This window comes from Macaca fascicularis, chromosome 9 (genome assembly GCF_037993035.2).
Source record: "Macaca fascicularis isolate 582-1 chromosome 9, T2T-MFA8v1.1".
Taxonomy (NCBI): Eukaryota; Metazoa; Chordata; class Mammalia; order Primates; family Cercopithecidae; genus Macaca; species Macaca fascicularis.
In genome coordinates, this window is record NC_088383.1 from 115,691,260 (window position 1) to 115,713,028 (window position 21,769).

Here is a 21,769-nt window from a genome sequence, read left to right on the forward strand (position 1 = left end):
CCTTTAAAGAAATTGTAGAAAGAGGAAGAAGCAAACATAGCAAGGCATGGGAGGTGCTTACAAACATACCCTCTGGATTCAGAATTCTTAGCTCTGTTTATTATACTTATCTCATGTTTTCTCATCTGTAAAATGCATAATTATAGAATATTTCTCATAAATCTGAGCAGACTTAATAAAGCAGATCAAACCAAGTGCTTAGAACAGATGCCAGTGGCTAGTAAAGTCTTCATCAGTGTTAATTGCTATCACCACCACCATTGTTATTATCATTATCTGTCACCAAACAGCAGAATGACTTTAATCCAGTAATTCCCTATATCTGGGCCATAATTTCCTATCTATAAAATGTGGGCTGGATGAGATAAGGCCAAGATTTAAGGTTATCTCCATGATTCTAATGACATCACCAACATGCATTACCAAGAGGACATCTGTTGGGCTAATAGGTCAGTGCCCATTAGAGCAACCTGTGACATCCAAGAGGGAGAGAAAGGAAAAAAAAAAAAAATCCAGTGAAAATAAATGAGAGTCAGTTAAGTAGGATAGTTTCAATGCATAGGCCCTGAGTCTAGATGGGTTGGGTTGCAAACCCAGCTGTACCACTTGCTAGCTGGGGCAAGTTATTCACCACTCTGAAAAAACGGGGGTCATAATATCACCTGCTTTACGCTTCATAACAACTAGGGTTGTTATGAAGAATAAATGCATTCCCAGCACACAGAAAGGAGATGGAGAAGGGAAGAAAGGCAGACTTTGCCGCACTCTACACAGTCACTGTTCGACTGCCTCGTACCTCCCTAATGGGACATTGGTAGGAAAATCACAGCCCTGGTTTATTTCTTATCATCTGGGCTGATCAAGCCTTTCAGGAGGCGGGGAGAGAGAATAAATTATAAAATCTAACACCCAGCCATGAAAGGAATAGTGTTAAGGCCTTTTGATCCTTAGATGTGTTCAAAGTTGCTTACAAATTATTTTCTGATTTTGAACGTCAAGTTCGCAAGATGAGCACATTAACAGAACCTGACTCCTCACAGGACAATCCAGTTCCAAATTATCTCATCAAAATCAATTGATTCTGGAACTGGGCAATTGATATTATTTGGACCACAAGCTAGGCTGTCTGTCTCTCTCTTGCTCTCTCTCTCTCTTTCTGTTTTTCTTTCGAGATGGAGTTTCTCTCTTGTTGCCCAGGTTAGAGGGCAATGGCGCAATCTTGGTTCAGTGCAGCCTCCGCCTCCCGGGTTCAAGTGATTCTCCCGCCTCAGCCTCCCGAGTAGCTGGGATTACAGGAATGTGCCACCATGCCTGGCTACATTTTATATTTTTAGTAGTGATGGGGTTTCACCACGTTGGTCAGACTGGTCTCGAACTCCTGACCTCAGGTGATCCATCGCCTCGGCCTCCCAGTGCTGGGATTACAGACGTGAGCCACCACGCCCAGCCTCTCTAGCTCTCTTTCTCATCCTCCTTCCCTCCTCCCTCCTTCTGCCTCCTCCTCTCTCTGCACAGCATTTCCTTTTCCTATGTAATTTCTACTTCTTAGATTTCAAAAACTAATTTTTCAGGATTCATATGTACCATTTCCATATTAATCATAAACATTTTTGCCATGTACTAGTAACACTTAGTGCATATCTATATGACTATCTTTCTATGCAGAAAGAGATTTACCAAAATGAAATCAATCCATCAAGTGTTTTTTTCTTTCCAGTTTTCAATCAATGACTCCATCTTTTCATTTCAGTACATTTTCATTCCATCTAACACTGTGACCATATTCAATTTCCCCAACTGATCACAAAATTGTTCCGTAGAGCCGTTTGTCCAAATATCCAGTCTGTGGCTATGCACGGCATCTAATTGTTATGACTCCTCCATCACTCTCAACGTAGCAGAGAATTTTTTTTATGATACAGATTTGTGGAAGAGCTTTTTAAAGTATTTAGACAACGGCAGATTTCCCTTATTAATTGAGAATTTTAAAGTTGAACTTAAGAAAAAGAGATTCAACATTAGCTGTTTTATTTTGTAACTGGTATTCAAATATAAATACCATTCTAAGTGAAATGAGTTAGGCTTACACATCCTAAAATCCACTTTACCCTATGAGTGAGTGAATAGTCACTCTACCTCTAAGAAAACCATTTCTGGATCCCGTCACTGTTTTACCAGTGATTCCAATTTCCCTGCAGGAGGAGATGAGACTTGCCTCAGTTCTTTCTCAACTACTGCCCTCCATTCTCCAGGTAAAAGTCACAGCTGAGGGATGGTCTCGGGAATCATGGTACAAGAGAACCTCCTCTGAGCATGAAGACAGCAGCAGATCCACCGAGATGGGCACTCACCATATACTGCGATGGTCTTTGTGTCTTGTAGGATGGCATTCCCAGCTGAGACCTGCACTGTGATGGTATTCATTCCTTCCGAAGTAAATCTGAAAGATATGCTTCCCTCCAAGGTGATCAAAGGCTAAAATAAACAAGGGCCCAGAGTGAAGGGAAAGCTCTTTAGTTTAGTTGAGACAGCCGCTAACTCTGAGCCAACAATGGGCTGTCTAACCCAGTGGAGGCTCTTCCCGATGGGAATGGCACTGGGTCCCTCTATGCCTCCCCATCATCTCTAGTCCAAAACAGAAAAGAGGCTATCGGAGCAATGACTCCAAGCAAGTCTGCCTATTCATTGTGAATTCCTGATATCACCCTGATTCAGGGCTGGGGAGATGGATAGGTCTTGCTTGCTGGTGGGATATATGTCTCTCTTTATGCATGACCTACTCATATCAAGCAGATACCTAATACAAGGAAACGATCAAAGCAAATGAGAATGGGGGCTCATATTAATCCAGATGAAAGCAGCAGTCACTGAAAATCTATAAGCTGCCATGTGTTCATCTCCAGGGTGTACGATTTCTGTAGAATTACAATGGAACATGAATCCGGTACACCAAAACCATACACTAGTTAAACAGCAGTGGCCTTGTGTGCTGGCCCCCTCTGAGAAGCCTCATCAGCAGTTTCCTGGAAGTAGCTGCTGTGGAAACAAGCGCTAATTGGATAGTGGTTTGAGGATTCAAAACAGAAAAAAAAGAAAAAAAATTTGGAGTGGTGCCTGCAATACAATCAAATGCTGGGGTCCTAAAGGAGAATATATTAGCCTACTGACCTCCCTCGACACACTCCTCACAAACATTTATTTTCCATCTTTTCTTAATTAATTTAAAAATCAAAATTCATTTAATTCCCTGTATGGCAGAAAGAAGACTAAAGCCCAGCATGAGAAGCCTTTTCAATGCGGTCTCTCGAGAATCTGGTTTTCTTTTTAAAGGAAAAATTTAAAAAATAAAAAAAAATAGGAGGTACAAAAGAAAGTTGTTCAGTACATTCACCTTCTAGTACTAGTTTTCAAGGAGATGACATAGATTCCTCCTCTTCCACTATGGATAGAGGGCCCACTATGGGCTGAATTTACACGCATAGTTTCAGATGAAATTAAAAAGGGTCTCTTTTCAGTTTAGTTATGTTTGCAGTAGAGGTGAGAGGTTCTTTCCACTGTTTAGGTTCCTCCTGGGCCTGTGCAAAATTACGTCTCCAGCTGAAGCCAACTTTCAGCTCCAGAGTAGAAAAATGTTTTTATTAAAATAAGAGACATCATATTTGAAGAGCAAAGTCACCAAGTGAAAGAAGCTCTGCTAGAAGAAGATGGAAGGTTTCAGCCCAGAGCAGTTCATCCCAGTGTCCTTTGGGGCCTCAGCTCTATTGCCTTACATTTGGAAGCACTTCAATTTCTGAGAATGGAATGAGTTCAAAACTGAAATAGACCATGCAGCCTGGTGCAGAGGCAAGAAAAATTAATGGAGGCATCAGAAGGCCTTAAATTTGGCCTCTTATGAAGCAGCTGGAAGAGATCAAAGCAAACCACTCCAGCTGCATCACCCTCACTTTTCTCATGTGCAAAATGAAAGACTTAGAGTAAATGAGGTGTTAGGTCTCTACTAGATTTAAAATTGCCACTGACTTTTGGGCATAGGGAACATTTGGAAAAACACATAAAAGTTAAAGCTGACCTAAATAAATAAGAGTTTGTATTTAGGGGGAGGAGGCCGTCGGGGGTGGGTTGTAATGGAAATCTATTGCTTGCACCTGTCCAGCATCCAGTTGCTTTGTTTTCTTTTGGTAATCACTTCTCCCCTTCTGCAGTTCATGTGCTTCCGAGGAGACTGACTTCCTCACCTCTCTCTCCACCCCCAGCACTGTGATCAAGGCCTGGCCAGTAAGACTCAATTTCAGGACTGCTGTTAGAACTTTCAGGAAATAGAGTTTAATTTCTCTGCTAAGCTAGGGCTGCTAAGAGTCACTGCAAAGACAAGGGCAGCTGGAGAAAAACGTAAACATAGAGGAAGGCAGAGATGAAACGCAGGTGAAGAGGGGACAGAGAGAGAGAGAGAGAGAGACAGAACATAATGATGAGATACTTAAGCACCAAGGGAGCTTGTTGTCCTTGAAGCTATGACTGCTTCTACCCTCTTGGGTTCATAAGCCATTTCATTCCCTTCTTTGCTTCAGGCAGCATAATTTGAACTTCTGTCCCTAGATCGCACGTGGAACATGTGGAAGGTGAACCCACCTCCGTGTTATTTCCGTACCACCACACATAGGTGAGGGTGCCCACTTGGCTGGGCCACAGCACCGCTGTTGCATTGACCTCTTTGTTCTTTGTGGTGACAAAGGGAAGAGACAGGTGCACGTGCTCCAAGGGACCTAAGGCACAAGAGAAAGAGAGGCCATGGAGGGGGAAGAGCTTCCTCTGCTCTGTCCTCCCTGCTCTGAAGAGAACATACATTTACTCCTGAAGCCCCCAAAACCTGGCTGCCATATTCCCCAAAAGAAGCGTTCAGATGCTTTCCCCACTTTGGAGAAAGAATACATTGAGCACAATTGCACCTTGATATTTTGCACTTACCAATCTTTCTACCAGTTCTAAAGCCTGAGTTAGGTGTGTGTAAAAGCTAAAAAAAATTACAGGTAATTTATGAAGTCCTTAAGAACAGGCATCATTTGAGATTTCACAAGGCGATGCAGTCTTTCCAAGAGGTTGTATCCTTGGGGGTGAACCAGAGTCGTGAAGACCTCATAGAATCCATGTTGGTGAAGGGTGGGTGGACAAATCTTCAAACCACTCTCCATGTAATTACCCTTTATTGTTTATCGGGTTTTAAAGGTCTGTATGTGAATGTGTTTGTGCATGTGTCTGCAAAGCTGTCTAGTTAGGTAAGCATGGCGCACATACTGTTTGCGGTTGAATTAAGTTCAGCAAGGACAGAGGTGTGTGTGTGTGAGTAGATAGAGAGCTCTATGGTTCTCAGAAGATGCTCACTTACAATATAGAATGATTTTATCTACAGAGGCCTATAAAAACTGGAAACCTTAATTAGATGTACCAACCTCACAAAGATATGAATGCCCTCTTCATAAAGAACCACTAGGACCTTTCCTTTGACCCTCAATCTTCTCTTTGAGTCACTGTTTGCAAGCAAAATGCAGCTTCCTATGCATTTGCCATCCCCATCTTGGTCCCGCGAGATGGAGGAGAGAGAGAAATACCTTGGTCCTATTCACTTGGTTTATTACCTCCTCTTCTGCTTGCCCTTTAAATGTGTTTCCCAGAGTCCTGTGTTGAGACTTTTTCACTCTCTGCGCACTTTTCTACTAGGCAACACCATCCGTACCTTAACCTTCAAATGTCAAATGCATGTGAAGGGCTTGAACACCCCTTTCTGGGCTCTAGACTCCTTCTCGGGGGGTCTAGACTTCTTTGGCTCCAGCAGTCAAATGTTCTCAAGGACCCTGTTATTTCCCTCTCCTGTATTCTCTACAGTTTGGTGATTAACGTTGATACTCATCCGGGAGCCCACTACAGAAACAGAAAGTCAATTTCAATTTCTTTTTTGTCATTCACGTCCATTTAGGAAACCGACGATTTGGTTCCATAAATATCTCTAAGATATTTATCTCACCCTCCCCAATCTGGCACCCTGGTTCATACTCTAAGCACTTTCTCATTTCTCTTCCAGATTTTCCTGCCTCTAACCTTTCACCACCTGAATCCATCCTCCAAATGGCCACAACAGTAATTTTTCTAGAAAGCCAAGCTGATCATGTTATTCATACTTGTTCAAAATTAAGATTCCCATGATCCGGCTGGGTGCGGTGGCTCATGCCCATAATCCCAACACTTTGGAAGGGCGAGGCAGGTGGATCACAAGGTCAAGAGGTCGAAACTATCCTGGCCAATATGGTGAAACCCCATCTCTACTAAAAATACAAAAATTAGTTGGGCGTGGTGGCGCGTGCCTGTAGTCCCAGCTACTTGGGAGGCTGAGGCAGGAGAATTGCTTGAATCCAGGAGGCAGAGGTTATGGTAAGCCAAGATCACACCACTGCACTCCAGCCTGGTGACAGAGCGAGATTCTGTCTCAAAAAAAAAAAAAAAAAAAAAAAAAAAAGATTCCCACGATCCATTTATAATAACGAGAGCTAACACATATTGATTTAAAATTTGTGAGACAGAAGACAGAGGCTGAAAACTTCTTGAGGGTAAGAATTCTTCATATTTATCTTCATACGCAAAGACTAGCAGAGTTTCTAAGACATAATAGATGCTCAAGTATTCACTAGGTAAAACAAATGATATAACTTCCCATGTCTGCCTTTGTTCACACTACTCCCTCTTTAGAGAATGAAAAGTCTGGTGATCAGCATACAGAATCAAACTGATCTTCTGGTTCATAAAGCATATGTTGAGAAGCAGTTGATTATAAGCCAGAACAGTTCAATGAAATAATAAAAGGGTATCATTTACTGAGTGATGACTACAACTAAATGTTCTGCTAAGGACTCTGTTTTTCTTATTCTATCCTCATGAAACAATCTTATGAAGTAGGCACTCATATCCTCCCCGTTTAGAGATGAACAAAGTAAGGTGACTTTCCCTAGGTCATACAGCTAGGAAACATCAATTCTAGGGTATGAACCAAAGCAGTTTGGTTTCAGATCCCTTGTTCTGGCCAGAGGACAAGTGTTTGAAAGAACCTTTCCAGTCAAACGAAATAGCTATTAAGAGTTGCTGCTTCCTGATCAGGTAAATATGTCCCAGGCATTGGAAAATGCACTTTCCACCTGGTTTCATTTATTGCACAAGTCTTGCTGTTTCCCCATCAAATGGTTTGTTCCAGCAAGCCACGTCCTGGTCCACCCCAGGGCCTTTGATTCTATACACCTTTCTTATGGCACCTGTCAGTCTTCAAGTCTCAGTTCCAGCATCCCCTCCTCTGTGAAATTCTTCCTGAGTCCCTGGATCTGAGTTAAATGAATCCATTAGAATACAATGACTAGATAACCTATGCTAGAAATGCTAGTTCCATTCTAAAGAGGTTCACTTCGTCTCTCACATTTTTTTTTTTTTTTTTGAGACAGAGTCTCTGTCACCTAGGCTGGAGTGCAGTGGCATGATCTCGGCTCACTGCAACCTCTGCCTCCCAGGTTCAAGCAATCCTCCTGCCTCAGCCTCCTGAGTAGCTGGTACTACACACACACGCCACCATGCCTGGCTAATTTTTGTATTTTTAGTAGAGACAGGGTTTCACCATGTTGGCCAGGCTGGTCTCGAACTCCTGACCTTGTGATCTGCCCACCTTGGCCTCCCAAAGTGCTGGGATTACAGGCGTGAGCCACTGTGCCCAGCTGAGCATTTTTTAAAAGTCATAAACCAGAGTAAGAACAATACCTATATGTCATTGTCTCAATGAAAAAATTCAAATCTTGTTAGTAAAACATGGTAATTCATTCACTCAGTCTTTTTGTTTGTGTTTTTTGTTGTTGTTTTTGAGACAGAGTCTCCCTCTGTTGCCTAGGCTGGAGTGCAGTGGCACGACCTTGGCTCACTGCAACCTCCCCCTCTTGGGTTCAAGCAATTCTACTGCCTCAGCATCCCAAGTAGTTGGGATTACAGGGATGTCCCACCAAATCCGGCTAATTTTTGACACCCGGCTAATTTTTGTATTTTTAGTAGATACGGGCTTTCACCATGTTGGCCAGGCTGGTCTTGAACTCCTGACCTCAAGTGATCTGCCCACCTCGGCCTCCCAAAGTGCTGGGATTATAGGCGTGAGTCACCGTGCCTGGCCCTCACTCAATAGTTTTTGAGTCCTGTGATCTGTTGGGTACTATTCTAGGTGCTGGGGATACCTGGCATTTGGTGGAGCTTAGGTATTTCTGAGGGAGGAGGGTGCTGGACGCATAAAGCAGAGGTAGGTGATAGGGTGCTATTTTTGAAAGTGTGTTCATGGAAGGCCTCTCAGAGGAAATGGCATTTGAGCAGTGACCTGAATAAAGTGAAAGACAGCACCAAGGATCTATTTGGAAAGTTCCAGGGTGAGGGTAGAGTAAGGGAAAAGACCACGAGGAAGAGGGGTGCCTGCCATGTTTGAGAAATGTTCTTTTTTCCTTTTATTTTCACATAACCTCGTTTTGGTCAGTGACGATTTTTATTTTTTATTTTTATTTTTAGAGATGGAGTTCAGTGGCACGATCTTGGCTCACTGCAACCTCTGCCTCCCAGGTTCAAGTGATACCCCTGCCTCAGCCTCGCGAGTAGCTGGGATTACAAGGACCTGCTATCATGCCCGGCTAATTTTTTTTGTATTTTTAGTAGAGGTGGGGTTTCACCATGTTGGCCAGGCTGGTCTCGAATTCCCAACCTCAGGTGATCTGCCTGACTCAGCCTCCCAAAGTGCTGGGATTACAGGCATGGGCTACCGTGCCCGGCCAGTGATGAATTTTGTAAGAGAAATTCAAGACACACATTATGTTGGCCTTGTAGGCCCTGAAATACGTATGTGTGTGTTTGTATAAGTTCGCACTTACATGCATATATGTTATATATGTATACACATATGAAATTTATCTTTCAGATTCCCACAGCATCTTTTATTCATTTACTTTTCACGGGTTTAAAATACCTGGTTCCTGCTATCCAAAAGCCTATTCTTTGACCATTTCTGTTCATCATCCATTAGGCAGTATACCCTAATGGAGCCACAGAGGTGAAACTCCAGACCCTGGAGGCCCCCAGCAGGCTGCCTGCATTAAGTAGGGAGCTGAGGCTCCTTCAGACAGGTGCCTGCAATGCACAAAAGGGACAGTAGGTGGCGCTGCATCATTCCATATGAATCTTTCTGGAAAGGTGGTTGCAAGAATTGGGGAATTGTGTGAATTGGGTTTCCCTTCTCTTTTCTTGTTTATAGCCCTTCTGTGCGGCAGGAAACAACTGACTCCTGAGGCTGCACATTGCGTGCGTGTGTGTGTGTGTGTGTGTGTGTGTGTGTGTGTGTGTGCGTGTGTGTGTGTACCGGCTGCTCTGGCCTGCCTGCAGCATTTATGTTCCGGAGACCTTTGGCCACCTAATTAAATATTGTGCACATATCATATTGCTATTTGTCTGCAATGTTTAAAAAAGCTACTAGAAGAAATAAGAGTGATTCAAACCATAAAGTTGAGATCCTAAAACAGAGTTTCTCAAACTCCAGTGTACATAAAAATCATACTAATCTGTTCAAAGCAGATTATGATGTCATACTTCCAGGAATCCTAATTCAGTGGGTCTGGGATAAGACCCAGAACACTACATTTTTATCGTTTAATTTGGGGGTAGGTGGCTCATTAAGTCACACTTTACAAAATTCTAGTCTGACATTTGCTGGTCAATAAAATGATGGTGTGAACAGTTGAAAAACTACATGGGTTTTCAAGCTACACAGATAATTTTACTCTAAGATGGGGCCAGAAAGTCTTCTGCACATGGCTCCTACATAACGGAACAGCTAAGGGAAGTGGTTTAGGAAGGACTAGAAGATCCACCTTATCTTTTTTTTTTCCACTTCCTGTTCTGCAAGTTTGCAGTCTTCACTGATTTCTTTTTCTGCAAGACTGGCTGCGACAGGGCAGCTTTCTGAGCAGAAATCTGCATGCTCTGTAAATCCTCTGCCCCATCCGACTGAAGGCAACACTGGCTGCAGCACGTGTCTCATTAGTTTGCAAACTAGCAGAGCACAGTGAATACTATCCCCAAGGAATTACCAACTGTCAGGCTACAACAGATTACCAGGCACCCAGCAAGACCGGGTCCACTCCTGAAACACTAGGCAGGAACATCGGCTCCATTTGTTTCAGATGACCTTTGCAAACCCATCTTTTTTTTTCAAACCCTCTGGTCTGGAATCAAATCACCTTTCTGCACTGGAGAGTGGTCAGAATATGTATGTGAGACAGGCAATGGGCTTTCAGGATTGCCCCCAGGGTAGGAATGGGGGAGGGGCAGAGGACAGGCTTGGTGAGCTAAGAGTTGCTGCTAATTCTACTCTCCTTCACAATCCACTAAGTCCAAATGTATATGCTACTTTATGATGATAGAAAAATCAAGTTTTACTAGGTGCCAGGGTACTATATATTTTGCTTGATGGGACTTTTGGGAATGAGATGCGCATCTGCTTGACAGAGGAGAACATCGAGGCTCAGAGAGACGGAGTGACTTCTCCAGGAGTTTGAACCAAAATCTGGACCTAGTCAGAATGCCCGACTCAGTCCAATGCTTTTTTCCCCCTATAAAGCCACCTCTGCACTTTGGCACCTACAGTCACTCATGACACCCTCCAGCTTTAAGATGCTTGAGAGTGTGACTCAGTCATGTTCTTGTTCTGACTTGCTTTGAGCGTAAAGTGATGCCAGAGTCACAGTGCTTCTCCAATCCTTGATTTCTCCATCTGAAAGACAAGGCCAGAAGTCTATTACGGTATAGATGTGAAGATGAGCAAAATGAGTTTGTGTGCATAGCAAAGCGCCCTGGATCCTTTAGGAGGGAGTACTAACCGGGCATGTCAGAATCTGCTGAAACAGTTATGACATGAGTTTATATGTATGTGAGTTAGCAAACAGCTTCAAACATGACGTTGTTTTTAACACAATTAGTACCAAAGAGCCAGGCTTAGAAAAAAGTTCCATTATGTGAGGCATGCTTATCCAACCACTTAACCCAAGATGAGTCTACAAAATCAAAATCAGAACACGAAACATTCCATTACAAATTATCTTCCTCTAAGATTAAGGTCAAATATTTTATCCAATCAACTAGGCTAATGAAATGAAAGTATTGCAAGTGAATAAGACACTAGTTTCTTTTAGAAGGGTTTCGGCAGTCCTTAATCTTGAGCAGAGACAATCTCTGTGTGTGTTGTTTTCCTCTCCAGGATTTTGTTAACTAGGGAGGAGTCTTGCAGGGGAGCAGTAGACACCTCAAGGGGTATGATCACACACATAGGAATGAGAAAAAGCCTACAGAGTGACAAAGAGGTGAAGCTATGGAAGATTCAATGGGAGACCCAGAAAATTTAGATGAGAAGCTGATACTGGCTTTTAAATCAGTATTTACATATGATTGGACTATGGTAGATGTATAACAAATTTGTGGTGTACAGAACACAATTGTAATTTGTAAGGAAGATAGTTCTCTAGCAAAATTACCCCTTATAGAATAAGCTATGAGATATGATATGATCTAGGTAGGAGCCATTCTCGTCAAATGTGCTGTCATTTTTATTGCAAGTTATTTTTGTTACTAATCATTAATGTTTGTGATGTATTGTTAAATATTTTACCATGACCATTTCTATGATACCATTGCTATCATTTCCCTACATACTAACATATAGGGGAGTATTATGTCTTAGTGAGTGGCAAGTCCTGAATGTCTATATAGGACGAGTCAGGGATGGCAGTTAGATGGAAGGCAGCCCCCGTGGTGAGTCCTGAACTATGTAGTTGTGTAACAAGCACACTGCTTTTATCCAAAATGTTTGTTTCTTCAAGATGATCTGTAAAGAGTAGGGGGTAGATGGTAAAAGCTATGGAGACAGCTCCTCCAATCCCAAGCCACTCTTGGCGCTGACACTGACCTTAGTTAGCAAGAGCTAGGATCCTTGCGGCAGGTGGACCTGAGTCTGAAGCATGGTTCTGCTAGATAGTAGGTTGGCCACTTCAAGCAAGTAACTTAAGCTCTCTGAACCTCGACACTTTTTGTAAATAGGGTTACTAATAGTGCATATTTCATAGGACTGTTTTGAGAAGTGAGATAATATACATTAAGAGCCTGTTTAGCACAAAGTCTGGAACATACTGTAAACTGTAGCCAAAAATAGACATACTGAGTTGGCACACTGAGAATCATGTGTAACTTTGTCTAGACCCCAATAAAGGAGTGCATGTTTCTTTGAAGCACCTCTGCCATGACAGTACAGGAAACAGAGATCAGAATTACTGACATGTTAGGAAGACTCAACAACCAAAACATCTCTTGGTCATTGCTTAATAGTCTTGCTCTCTCACTGGACCACAGCAGCTAAAAAAGAAAATGTTCTAATAGATACTTTCTGTATTCAATTTTGTTCCATGGGCAAGGTGCAGAGGAGAGGCATGGAGTAATGATGCCTGCCTTCAGACTCTTGACTAAAACTTGATATTTGAACAAGGTCATTCATATAAAGGAGCTACTTTCATTTAAAGGAAACAATTTCATTAGTAATCAACATAAGTCCTATGACTGGGAAACCCCTTACACCTAACATATGAATGACACATGAGCACACATAACTTAGAAGTTATTATTGTCTCATCGTACTTACTCACATCTTTAGAATCCTCAATGAGGGAAAAGCTTTAGCATTTCTTGGAACTATTTTCTACCATAGTTTCCTTAACATTGTTTTTATACTCTTTCTCTCTATACCACCTTCTCTCTAACACCAAGTCATCCCAGATAGAAGCCCAGGAAACACATTTTTTTTTTAGAAAAGAAGCAAAACTCTAAAAGGATTATTAATAGCAACATATTATGATAAGATGGAAATAATCAGATGGTGAGAAACTTATTTACTTGGGCTAATTCTCAATGCATTAGATTGAGTGGTGCATGTGGATTGTTTACAACAATTTCCGACCCGCCCAAAACCAAATTTCTTTGTTTCAACCAAATAGCTCTGCAAGTTGCTCAGGCCCAGCCTCCAGATTCAAGTGTTGCATCTTCAAGGCAGCCGGGGTAGGCAGGGGAAATGCAATGAGAATTTGAAGCAATCCAGAGAGTCCAGGATTATTCAAATTCTCTTTGATTGTCTTCTTACTCTTTCCTTATTTTGGTCTCTTAATCATTTCTTCCCCATTCCCCTTCTGCTAAAAGATAACTAGTGCACTTCTTCTAGATACAAAATTGTGAATTCGATTTGAAAGGACACAATGTTTAAGATAGGTCATAAACCAACAACAGTAATAACATACAAGTTACATGTAAGTACAGGACGGCGCTGTCAGAACCCAGACTGTTGTCCACCTGCACGGTCACACGGAAAATGCCCACGTTCTGATAGACGTGTTTGATCCCATCTTCCGTGGAGCTGAGATTGACGTAAGACACTGCGATACCATCGCCGAAGTCCACTTGGATGAGTGTCCGCTGAACATCACCCTGAAAAACAGCCCAACATTAGAGGGAAGAAGTCAGTGTTCAGTTGCTCCTGCCTAGGGGACTGGGGACTATGGCTTGTCCTAGTCCCTGGCTCAGGCATGACAGCAGCCCTGGCTCACTCCTACAGCTAGGAGCATCTGCCTACCTTTGACAGAATCCCTGTGACATTCCCTGGCAGGCAAGAGTTTGCTATGATGGATACACTCCAAATCTGAAGGACACCAACTACTATAAGTTTCAGGGATTTGAAAATTAATAGTGCTTCATTATCAGCTGCAATGTGATATTCAGTTCCTCCAAAGGCTTTGGTAATAGTCTTAGCATCCACAAGGATAAAAGTGTACACACACAGCTTAAAAAATTTAGCTTACTGGGTCAGGCGCAGTGGCTCATGCCTGTAATCCCAGCACTTTGGGAGGCTAAGGCAGGCAGATCACAAGGTCAAGAGATCAAGACCATCCTGGCCAATATGGTGAAACCCCGTCTCTACTAAAAATACAAAAATTAGCTGGGCATGGTGGCACATGCCTATAGTCCCAGCTACTCGGGGAGTTGAGGCAGGAGAATTGCTTGAATCTGGCAGGCAGAGGTTGCAGTGTGACAAGATCGAGCCACTGCACTCCAACCTGATGATGGAGTGAGACTCCATCTCAAAAAAAAAAAAAAAAAAAAAAAAATTTTAGCCTTCCTGACTGACATGGTAATGGACCACTCCACTTCCTGTGTCTTCAGGACCACCCCTCAACCCAAATTCCCCTCGTTATTTCTCGTTCCCTAATTGTATCATAGGAAGGATGGAAGACACTTTGCCTGATATCTGATATGACACTGGACTCAGCACTGTTATTATTTGAGATAATAATGGTTAATTTTTTTATGCTTCAGCATTTCAAACTATCAAAATGATCTCATGTTATTCTTCACAGATTCTTAGTCTAGTCTGGAGAGAGGAGTAGGCAATCTTTTTTACAGATCTACTTTACAGATGAAGAAGCTGAAGTCAAAAAAGATGTCATCACTTGTTCAAGGTTAACACAGCTAGTCAGTGGCGATCCTGGGATTCTAACCCACCTTTCTGCACTTCCAGGTCACTCATTATAGAGAGAATATAGCACTGTGGGCAATCAAGGCTCTCCTGGGCATGAATTCTCATGTGCCATTAACAAGCTGGAAGACTTCATGCAAGTCATTCAGTCTCCTTCAGTCTCAGTGACAAATCTATGAACTGGGTATAATAATACCTTACTGTCTTAAAGAGCTGTTGTAAAAATTATGCAGGAAATTAATTACAGATTAATTAGTCATCTGTAAAATGCTACATAAAAATGACTGTAAATCAATGTAGCTGTAAAAGACCTACTATTGTCCCTTTAAAGCTTAATTGAAATTGTGTGGTTCCAAATTTCCCATGGGTAGGCAGAAGAAGATAAATTCTGCATTATAAAATCCCAGACCTGTAAAAAAAAGAAATGGCCTTTTGGAACAACAGTTTAGATTCTTAAGGAAAAATGTTGCTTAGACCCCATTGACAAAAACCAGCTTCCTTCACACACAGTCCATCCTTTAACAAATTTTGTTGTTGCTGTTAGCCTTTCCCACTTTCAGGAAAGAAAAAAACAAAAACCTTTGAACTAGAAATGTATTTTCGATTAAGTAAGGTTCATATGGTATCATATTTTTTGAAAAGGCCAAGTTTAAAATGTTGACATTTAAAAGATTAATTCACAGGGAAAAGAAAAGTAGTTCAAATCTTATGAATCTGTGTGACCTACTCCTCTGCTCTATGCCCAGCTAAGCATTGTGTGTGGGACTCACAGCAGTGGACTCTCAATAAGTACACAGGCACAAATTCTACCCTAGGGTAAAAAGAGAAATTCCATTCAAAACTACAAAATAAATATCCACAAGCCCAGACATTGTGCACTTACTTGAATTCCCTTCACTAATAAATATAAATGTCAACTATTCTTGTTGACGTGTCCTTCATTTAAACAACCAAAGTGGACTGATCAATTTCTCATTCTGTTTCCAGTTAGTTTCCACTCCTAGTTTTTAACAGAGTTGCCAGGAAGACAGCCCTAGGTGTGGGCATGGGGAGAGAGCCCACTTTTGAAGCAAGTATCTGAGGGAAATAGCAAGGATATCTGGGGTTATCCATGGAATAAAACAAGGAATGCAGTTTCCACTAGAGAGGGGGAGGACATGAGGGAAGAGGGAGACAGACAAGTTTAATGTACTTTGTGGCAACAGAGTGAGCATCAGGCAGGGGCCATCATTTGCAAAAGGACAGAGGGGAGATTCACACCTTCAGTCAACTCTACTTCAGCCTCCACTGAGAGAGAACAGACACACAGGTGGGAAGAATACAACTTTGGCTGCCATTGCTTGAGTCTACCTTGCCTTGCCCTTTCTGTCTGGTCTTCATCACTTCCCTTTTGTTGTCCTGCATCAAGACCAGTTACACAAAAGCCCTTCAATTTCTATCTCTCTTGATGTCTACTGTCTGTCTTGCTGCGTTTTGTTTCATGATAGGATTCTTCATTCTCCATTCATGGAATGTTCTCTGCCTATATAACAGGTGAAAGGATGGAGCTACTCAAAGTTTGGACTAGTGCATTAGTAAGGTTTCCTTTAGAGTCAGGCTATTAGGGTGTTAGGTCAGGTATTTTACATATAATTATATAACAGATCATACTTTAGATGATAGAATCAGGTATTAAGTTTAACATGCACTTGACAGCCCCTGAAGACAAAGGCATGGAATTCTCCAACCAAATGTGAAGTCCCCAGGACCTCCTGATGTTGGGACAGACCTCTGGGCTTGGACTCTGCACTAAGAGATAAGAATGTCAAGGGGCCATGTATGACAGCAGAAGGCAGCAAATTATATTCCTGTTGTCACTTTCCACTAAAGGTGGACAAACTAGATTCCATGCCTTTTCCTTCAGGAGCTCTCAGGTGAGTGGTAAGACTAATACCACTGTAACAGCTTCATACTGGGGCTCATCTCTCATTAGATTCTGGTGTTCCTGGGCTCAAATGACTGCTGGAAGCAAGGATGCCAGCCACTTTCAGAGAAAAAGAAACCGAGCAAAGGGATGACAGCCCAAGTCCTAATAACTATTGACTAGGCATACTCACCCTACCAACTCTCTGGTCATTCGTTCACCCAACTGTCAGATATTTATTGAGTGTCTATCTCATGTCAGTCACCAAATGGAAAATGTTATTAAGCAAGCAATAGCCAAACAAACAAAACAAATATGGCCTGGGCTTTCATGAGCTTACAGACCACTAGTGAAACACATGTACTTTAATTAACTAATTATGCAAATAAAAATTATTGCAGGGTGACATGAAGGAAAGGCACATGGAGTTGTAAGTTTTTGCAATATGCAGGACTAGAGAGCTGATCTGATTGGGAATTTCAAAGTAGGCTTCCAAAAGGAAGTGATATCTGAGCTGAGAATACCTGAAAGAAGCAGGTAAATTAACCAAATGGAGGAGATGAATGAATGAGGTACAACTGAGAGAGTGTAGGCCAGGGAACAGAGGGAACAGATGTGCAAAGGCCCTGTGGTAGAGGGAGATAGTACAGTTGAAGAAATTAAAAAAGAAGGAGGAAAAAGAGAAAGAGAACAAGAACATGTTACCAAATGAGGTTAAAGCAGAGAAAAATACCTTTTCGGACTTGTGAGTCAAATTCCTGATTTTATCTTTCTCCTAAGAGCAATGAGAAGCCATTGAAGTGTTTTAATTTTTTTAATGTTTGTAAAATTTTAATTGATAATAGTCACATATATTTATGGGGGTATATGTGATATTTCAATACATGTATATAATGTGTAGTGATCAAATCAGGGTAACTGTGACATCTATAACCTTGAACCATTTTTATTTCTTTGTGTTGGAAACATTCAAATTCCTTTCCTCTAGCTATTTTGAAATACATGATAAATTATTGTTAATGATAGTTAACACTGTACTGTGCTATAGAACATTAGAACTTATTCCTCCTGTCTAACTGTGATTTTGGACCCATTAACCAATGTCTCCCTACCCAGCCTCTTGTAGCTACCATTCTACTCTCCTATTCTGTGAGATCAACTTAATGATTCAAGTGTTCTAAGTAGGGGTTTAAGGGAAGATGGCATGATGATATTTTTAATTAAAAATGATCACTCTGGCTATGATATGGAGATGAACTGGAAGGGGATCCAAGTGTGCCGGAAAGCCAATTTGGAGGTATTCTAGGATAGATGATAGTAGATTACACAAACAAACAAACAAACAAACAAGCTCTAGCAGAAAATTATATGCACCTTTCTGTCAAAATTAATTCTCATAGTTTATTGGTTTTGAAATCAGTAATTCTGAGCCTTTGATATCAACCTCTCTTTTAGGAGTTTTATTTCTTAATCTTATTTCTTAATCTTGATGTCCAACTACTACCCAAGATGCAGCACTGTTTTGAGGCCTCTGAGAGGATGCCCAGTCCTGCTGCAGTCTGAGGTCTGCAGCCGATGCTGGGCTGTAGCAAAGGCTGAGGTCCTCTCATTCTGATTGTTGAATATTAGGTCTTCTTGTGGTCAGATTCATCTGAAGATGAACACTACAGCACAAGTTGATGCTATTCTTACTTGGTTTTAATATGATGAAAAAGCTTTACCAGGATGCTTTAGGATTGTAAATACTAAGGTTGTAATAAGGCTGGGAATGGAAAGACTAAACTCATTGTTCGTGGACTGGAGCATAATCACAAACAAAAGTGTCATAATACATATGCAGACAAGATTAGCAAACTTCGCTAGAAAAATGAGTTGCTGGGTGGTACTAGGGTAGACTGTGTGAACTCCACGGGTCTGAGAAGTGTCTGGTTAATGGCTGTATCTTCAGTGCCTTAATGCAACGCCTGCAAATGATCCTTTTTAGTTCCATATAATTTGAAAATTGCACATTTCTATTGTGTTTGTCAAAATTCTTTCTTATATATTATCTCATGTGGATGCTAGGACCCTAGGAGATAGAAAGGACAGATGTTATTTATGTTTGATACACCAGAAAATCTGGAGTACAGAGGGGTTAAGTAAGATGTATAAAGTCACGCAGCTAGTTAGAGACCTACAAAAGGGTTTAAGAAGATCTGTGCTTTGACTTGACCTATTCAGTTCAGTTCTCTTCGAGTTTCTTTAATTGAAATTCCTTGCAATATTTCTCTCAGACCAAGAGGAAGGTGGTAACAAAGATAAAGTATTATTTTCTTTTCTTGTTTGACTGCATTCCTGGCTTTGACTCTTCCTCTCTAACAATGATAGGTTGGCATTTACTCAACACTCTGCTTCTGTTTACCTGCTAGTAAAACAGTATCATGTTTAAGCCATAAAGAAGATAGAGAATATGACAAACAATTGGTATTCATAATCAGTAGTCAGTAAAGTCATGTGTATAATTAAGTGAAAAATACTTCAATCTAATAAATCAAAAGAAATCATTTCTGAAACTAAATCCAGGCTGGCAAACATCTAGACTATTATAAAATTCTTTAGATCTAATGCTCTTTAGTCACATGTCCTAATACAGACACAGAATTGAGAAGACTAGTTCAAAAGAAGTTCCTGAGAAAGGCACAAAACCCACATGAAGTCCACGTGATGATTCTATTCTCCAAGGGCATTGCTGACTTCTAGAATAGAAAAACAAATATATCAAATGGCCACCAGGAAGCCAATATTAACCTGAGCAATGAAAGGTGTGTGAACCTATCAGTTCCTGTAACACAGATTCACAGAAGAATGGGAAAATAAATGCTATGGAAACTCAACACGGACAGCCTCAGTCCAGAAATGAGACTCCAAGATGTCCCTTAAGGCATCAGAGACCCATTGTAGACAGATACCAGGCTCGTATATCAGAACCTGGTCCATGCAAGCACAGCAGTGGCCCTGACTCAAGCTTTGTATGAGCAAATTACATTGCAGAAAAATCACTAGTATAACCCATTTTTAATTAAAAAAAAGCAACAAATAACACAGTAAATATAATAAATCTGTGTGTGTTTGTGTGAGTACGGAGAAAGGTGATAGCAAAGGTAGCCCAGACTGTTAATATTGATTACCCTGGAAGTGGAGTGAAGTGAGGGGCAGGAAGGGATCAGCAGGATTAAAAGAAAGGAGTGAATGAGGGGAAATACCTATTTCTCCAAATTTAAAAGCGGGTAGAGGACTGTATAACACAAGAAACATTACAAAATACAACATTATACCTCTATTACTACTGTAAATATTTTAGTATGGATTACATACATTGGAAATAACCAATGTAACACAGACTTTGTTTTGACTGATGATGGAATATAACCAGCTGAATTTATGTTGTTATTTTTGTGTTCTTTTGACCACAAAGTAAGATTTTTCACACATCATCAAGCAGCATTGAGTGACAGAAAGGAAATCAGATTATTTCAGCCATTTCTTTATATGACTAAGGATATTTAGGCAGAGTAGAGCATATGAAATAAAAGTAACTCACCATTATCCTGCACACCCTACTCTAAGGAGGTAGACTCAGGTTAGCAAGTCTCAATAAGAAGTGGAAAAGGAAATAACATTTCAATGTACCCTGGTATTCAAAGAAGAGATTTCATCAGCCAGTGTAGTAAATACATGGAGAGAAAAGCTATCCTCCTGTGTTTATTCAGAACAGTGAACTATGGCATGTGACTTTGTACACAAAGTGAGAGTGCAAGTAAGATTGATCTAGTTGGGTGCAGTGGCTTATGACTGTAATCTCACTACTTTGGGAGGCTGATGTGAGAGGACCACTTGAGTCCAGGAAGTCAAGGCTGTAGTGAGCCATGATTGCACCACTGCACTCCAGCCTGGATAACAGAGTGAAACACTCTCTCATTAAAGAAAAAAAATAGAAAAGGAAAATAATTGCTCTATAAGATCCCCTGGGTGGTCACTAAGGGAGAAGAGAGAAAACATTTCTTGAAAGTTTACTGTATCAGAAATAATAGCAACTACTTTCTATGTATTATCTTATTTAATCTTTGTATCAGTCTGTTTTCACACTGCTATAAAGAACTGCCTGAGACTGGGTAGTTTATAAAGTAAAGAGGTTTAATTGACTCACAGCTCCACCTGGCTAGGGAAGGCCTCAGGAAACTTACAATCATAGTGTAAGGGAGAGCAGGCATGTCTTGTGTGCCGGCATGTGACAGACAGCGTGTGTAGGAGGAACTATCAAATACTTATAAAACCATCAGGTCTCTGAGAACTCACTCACTATCATGAAAACAGCATGGAGGAAACCACCCCTATGATCCAATCACCTCCCACCAGGTCCTTCCCTCAACACTGGGGATTATGAGGATTACATTTCAAGATGAGATTTGGGTGGGGACACAGAGTCAAACCATATTAATCTTCAACCCTGAAAGAACTCAGACCTGTTCAAATTTGCCTAGAGTCACAAGACTAGTTTGAATCAGGCTGTTCTTAACTCTGAGTCCAGCACTCTTACAACTCGTTCACAGAAAGCACTCAAACTACTCTGGTGCTCATTCCCAGATGGGTGCTAAAGAATGAATTCACTGATGTGTGAAACCAAAGAACTTTGTAAGCTTCGCTAACTACAACCCTTTAGAGGAATGCCAAAGTGATGTAAGATGATCCCAGTGTAATATGCCAGGCTCTATAAAATATCCCAGAAGCTTCAAAATGTGTTTGTGAGGGTTCCTGGTGGTGTGAGTGTTTGACAAAGTCTAACATGACTAATCAGGAAACAAATGTTGTAATTGTGTTGGACCTTCTCATGTGACATTTTATAATAGTAAACTGAGCTTTTATAGAACAAGAAAAAAACCAGTCTAGGATAAAAGGCAGCTACACACAACCTATCTTCTGTTCCCAAGCAAGTTATTTGTCCTCTCTGACTTCTCTTCCAAGAGGTGCTGCCACTGCTGAAAGCCAAAGTTTCCACACCAGAGCAGCTGGGACAGAGTGCTCCCAGGATGTCTGGTTTGAATCATACCCTATCAGTGTTTCTTCAGTTTCAAAACTGAGCTCTGGACAGTGACTTCAAGATGTTCAAATCCCTGCATAATTACAGAGTATTGTCAGCCTTTTCCTCTTGTCTGTTCAAAGATGGTTTTCTAAAGCACATGTCTTTCTCCAAATGTGCACACCTCCTGAGC

At 41.2% G+C, this 21,769-nt stretch overlaps 1 protein-coding gene across 6 annotated transcripts in view; it reads right to left on the reverse strand.

Moving 5' to 3' along the window:
• SORCS1 (sortilin related VPS10 domain containing receptor 1) overlaps positions 1-21,769 on the reverse strand; it is a 591,779-nt gene that overhangs the window by 42,472 nt on the left and 527,538 nt on the right. For all 6 annotated transcript variants that reach the window (XM_005566385.4, XM_005566384.4, XM_065521387.1 and 3 more), the window contains 3 exons: positions 13,386-13,572; positions 4,630-4,763; positions 2,352-2,475 (listed from right to left, as the gene is read on the reverse strand). In XM_005566385.4, the coding sequence (XP_005566442.3) occupies positions 2,352-2,475; positions 4,630-4,763; positions 13,386-13,572 (445 nt within the window). The remainder of the gene's footprint in view (positions 1-2,351; positions 2,476-4,629; positions 4,764-13,385; positions 13,573-21,769) is intronic.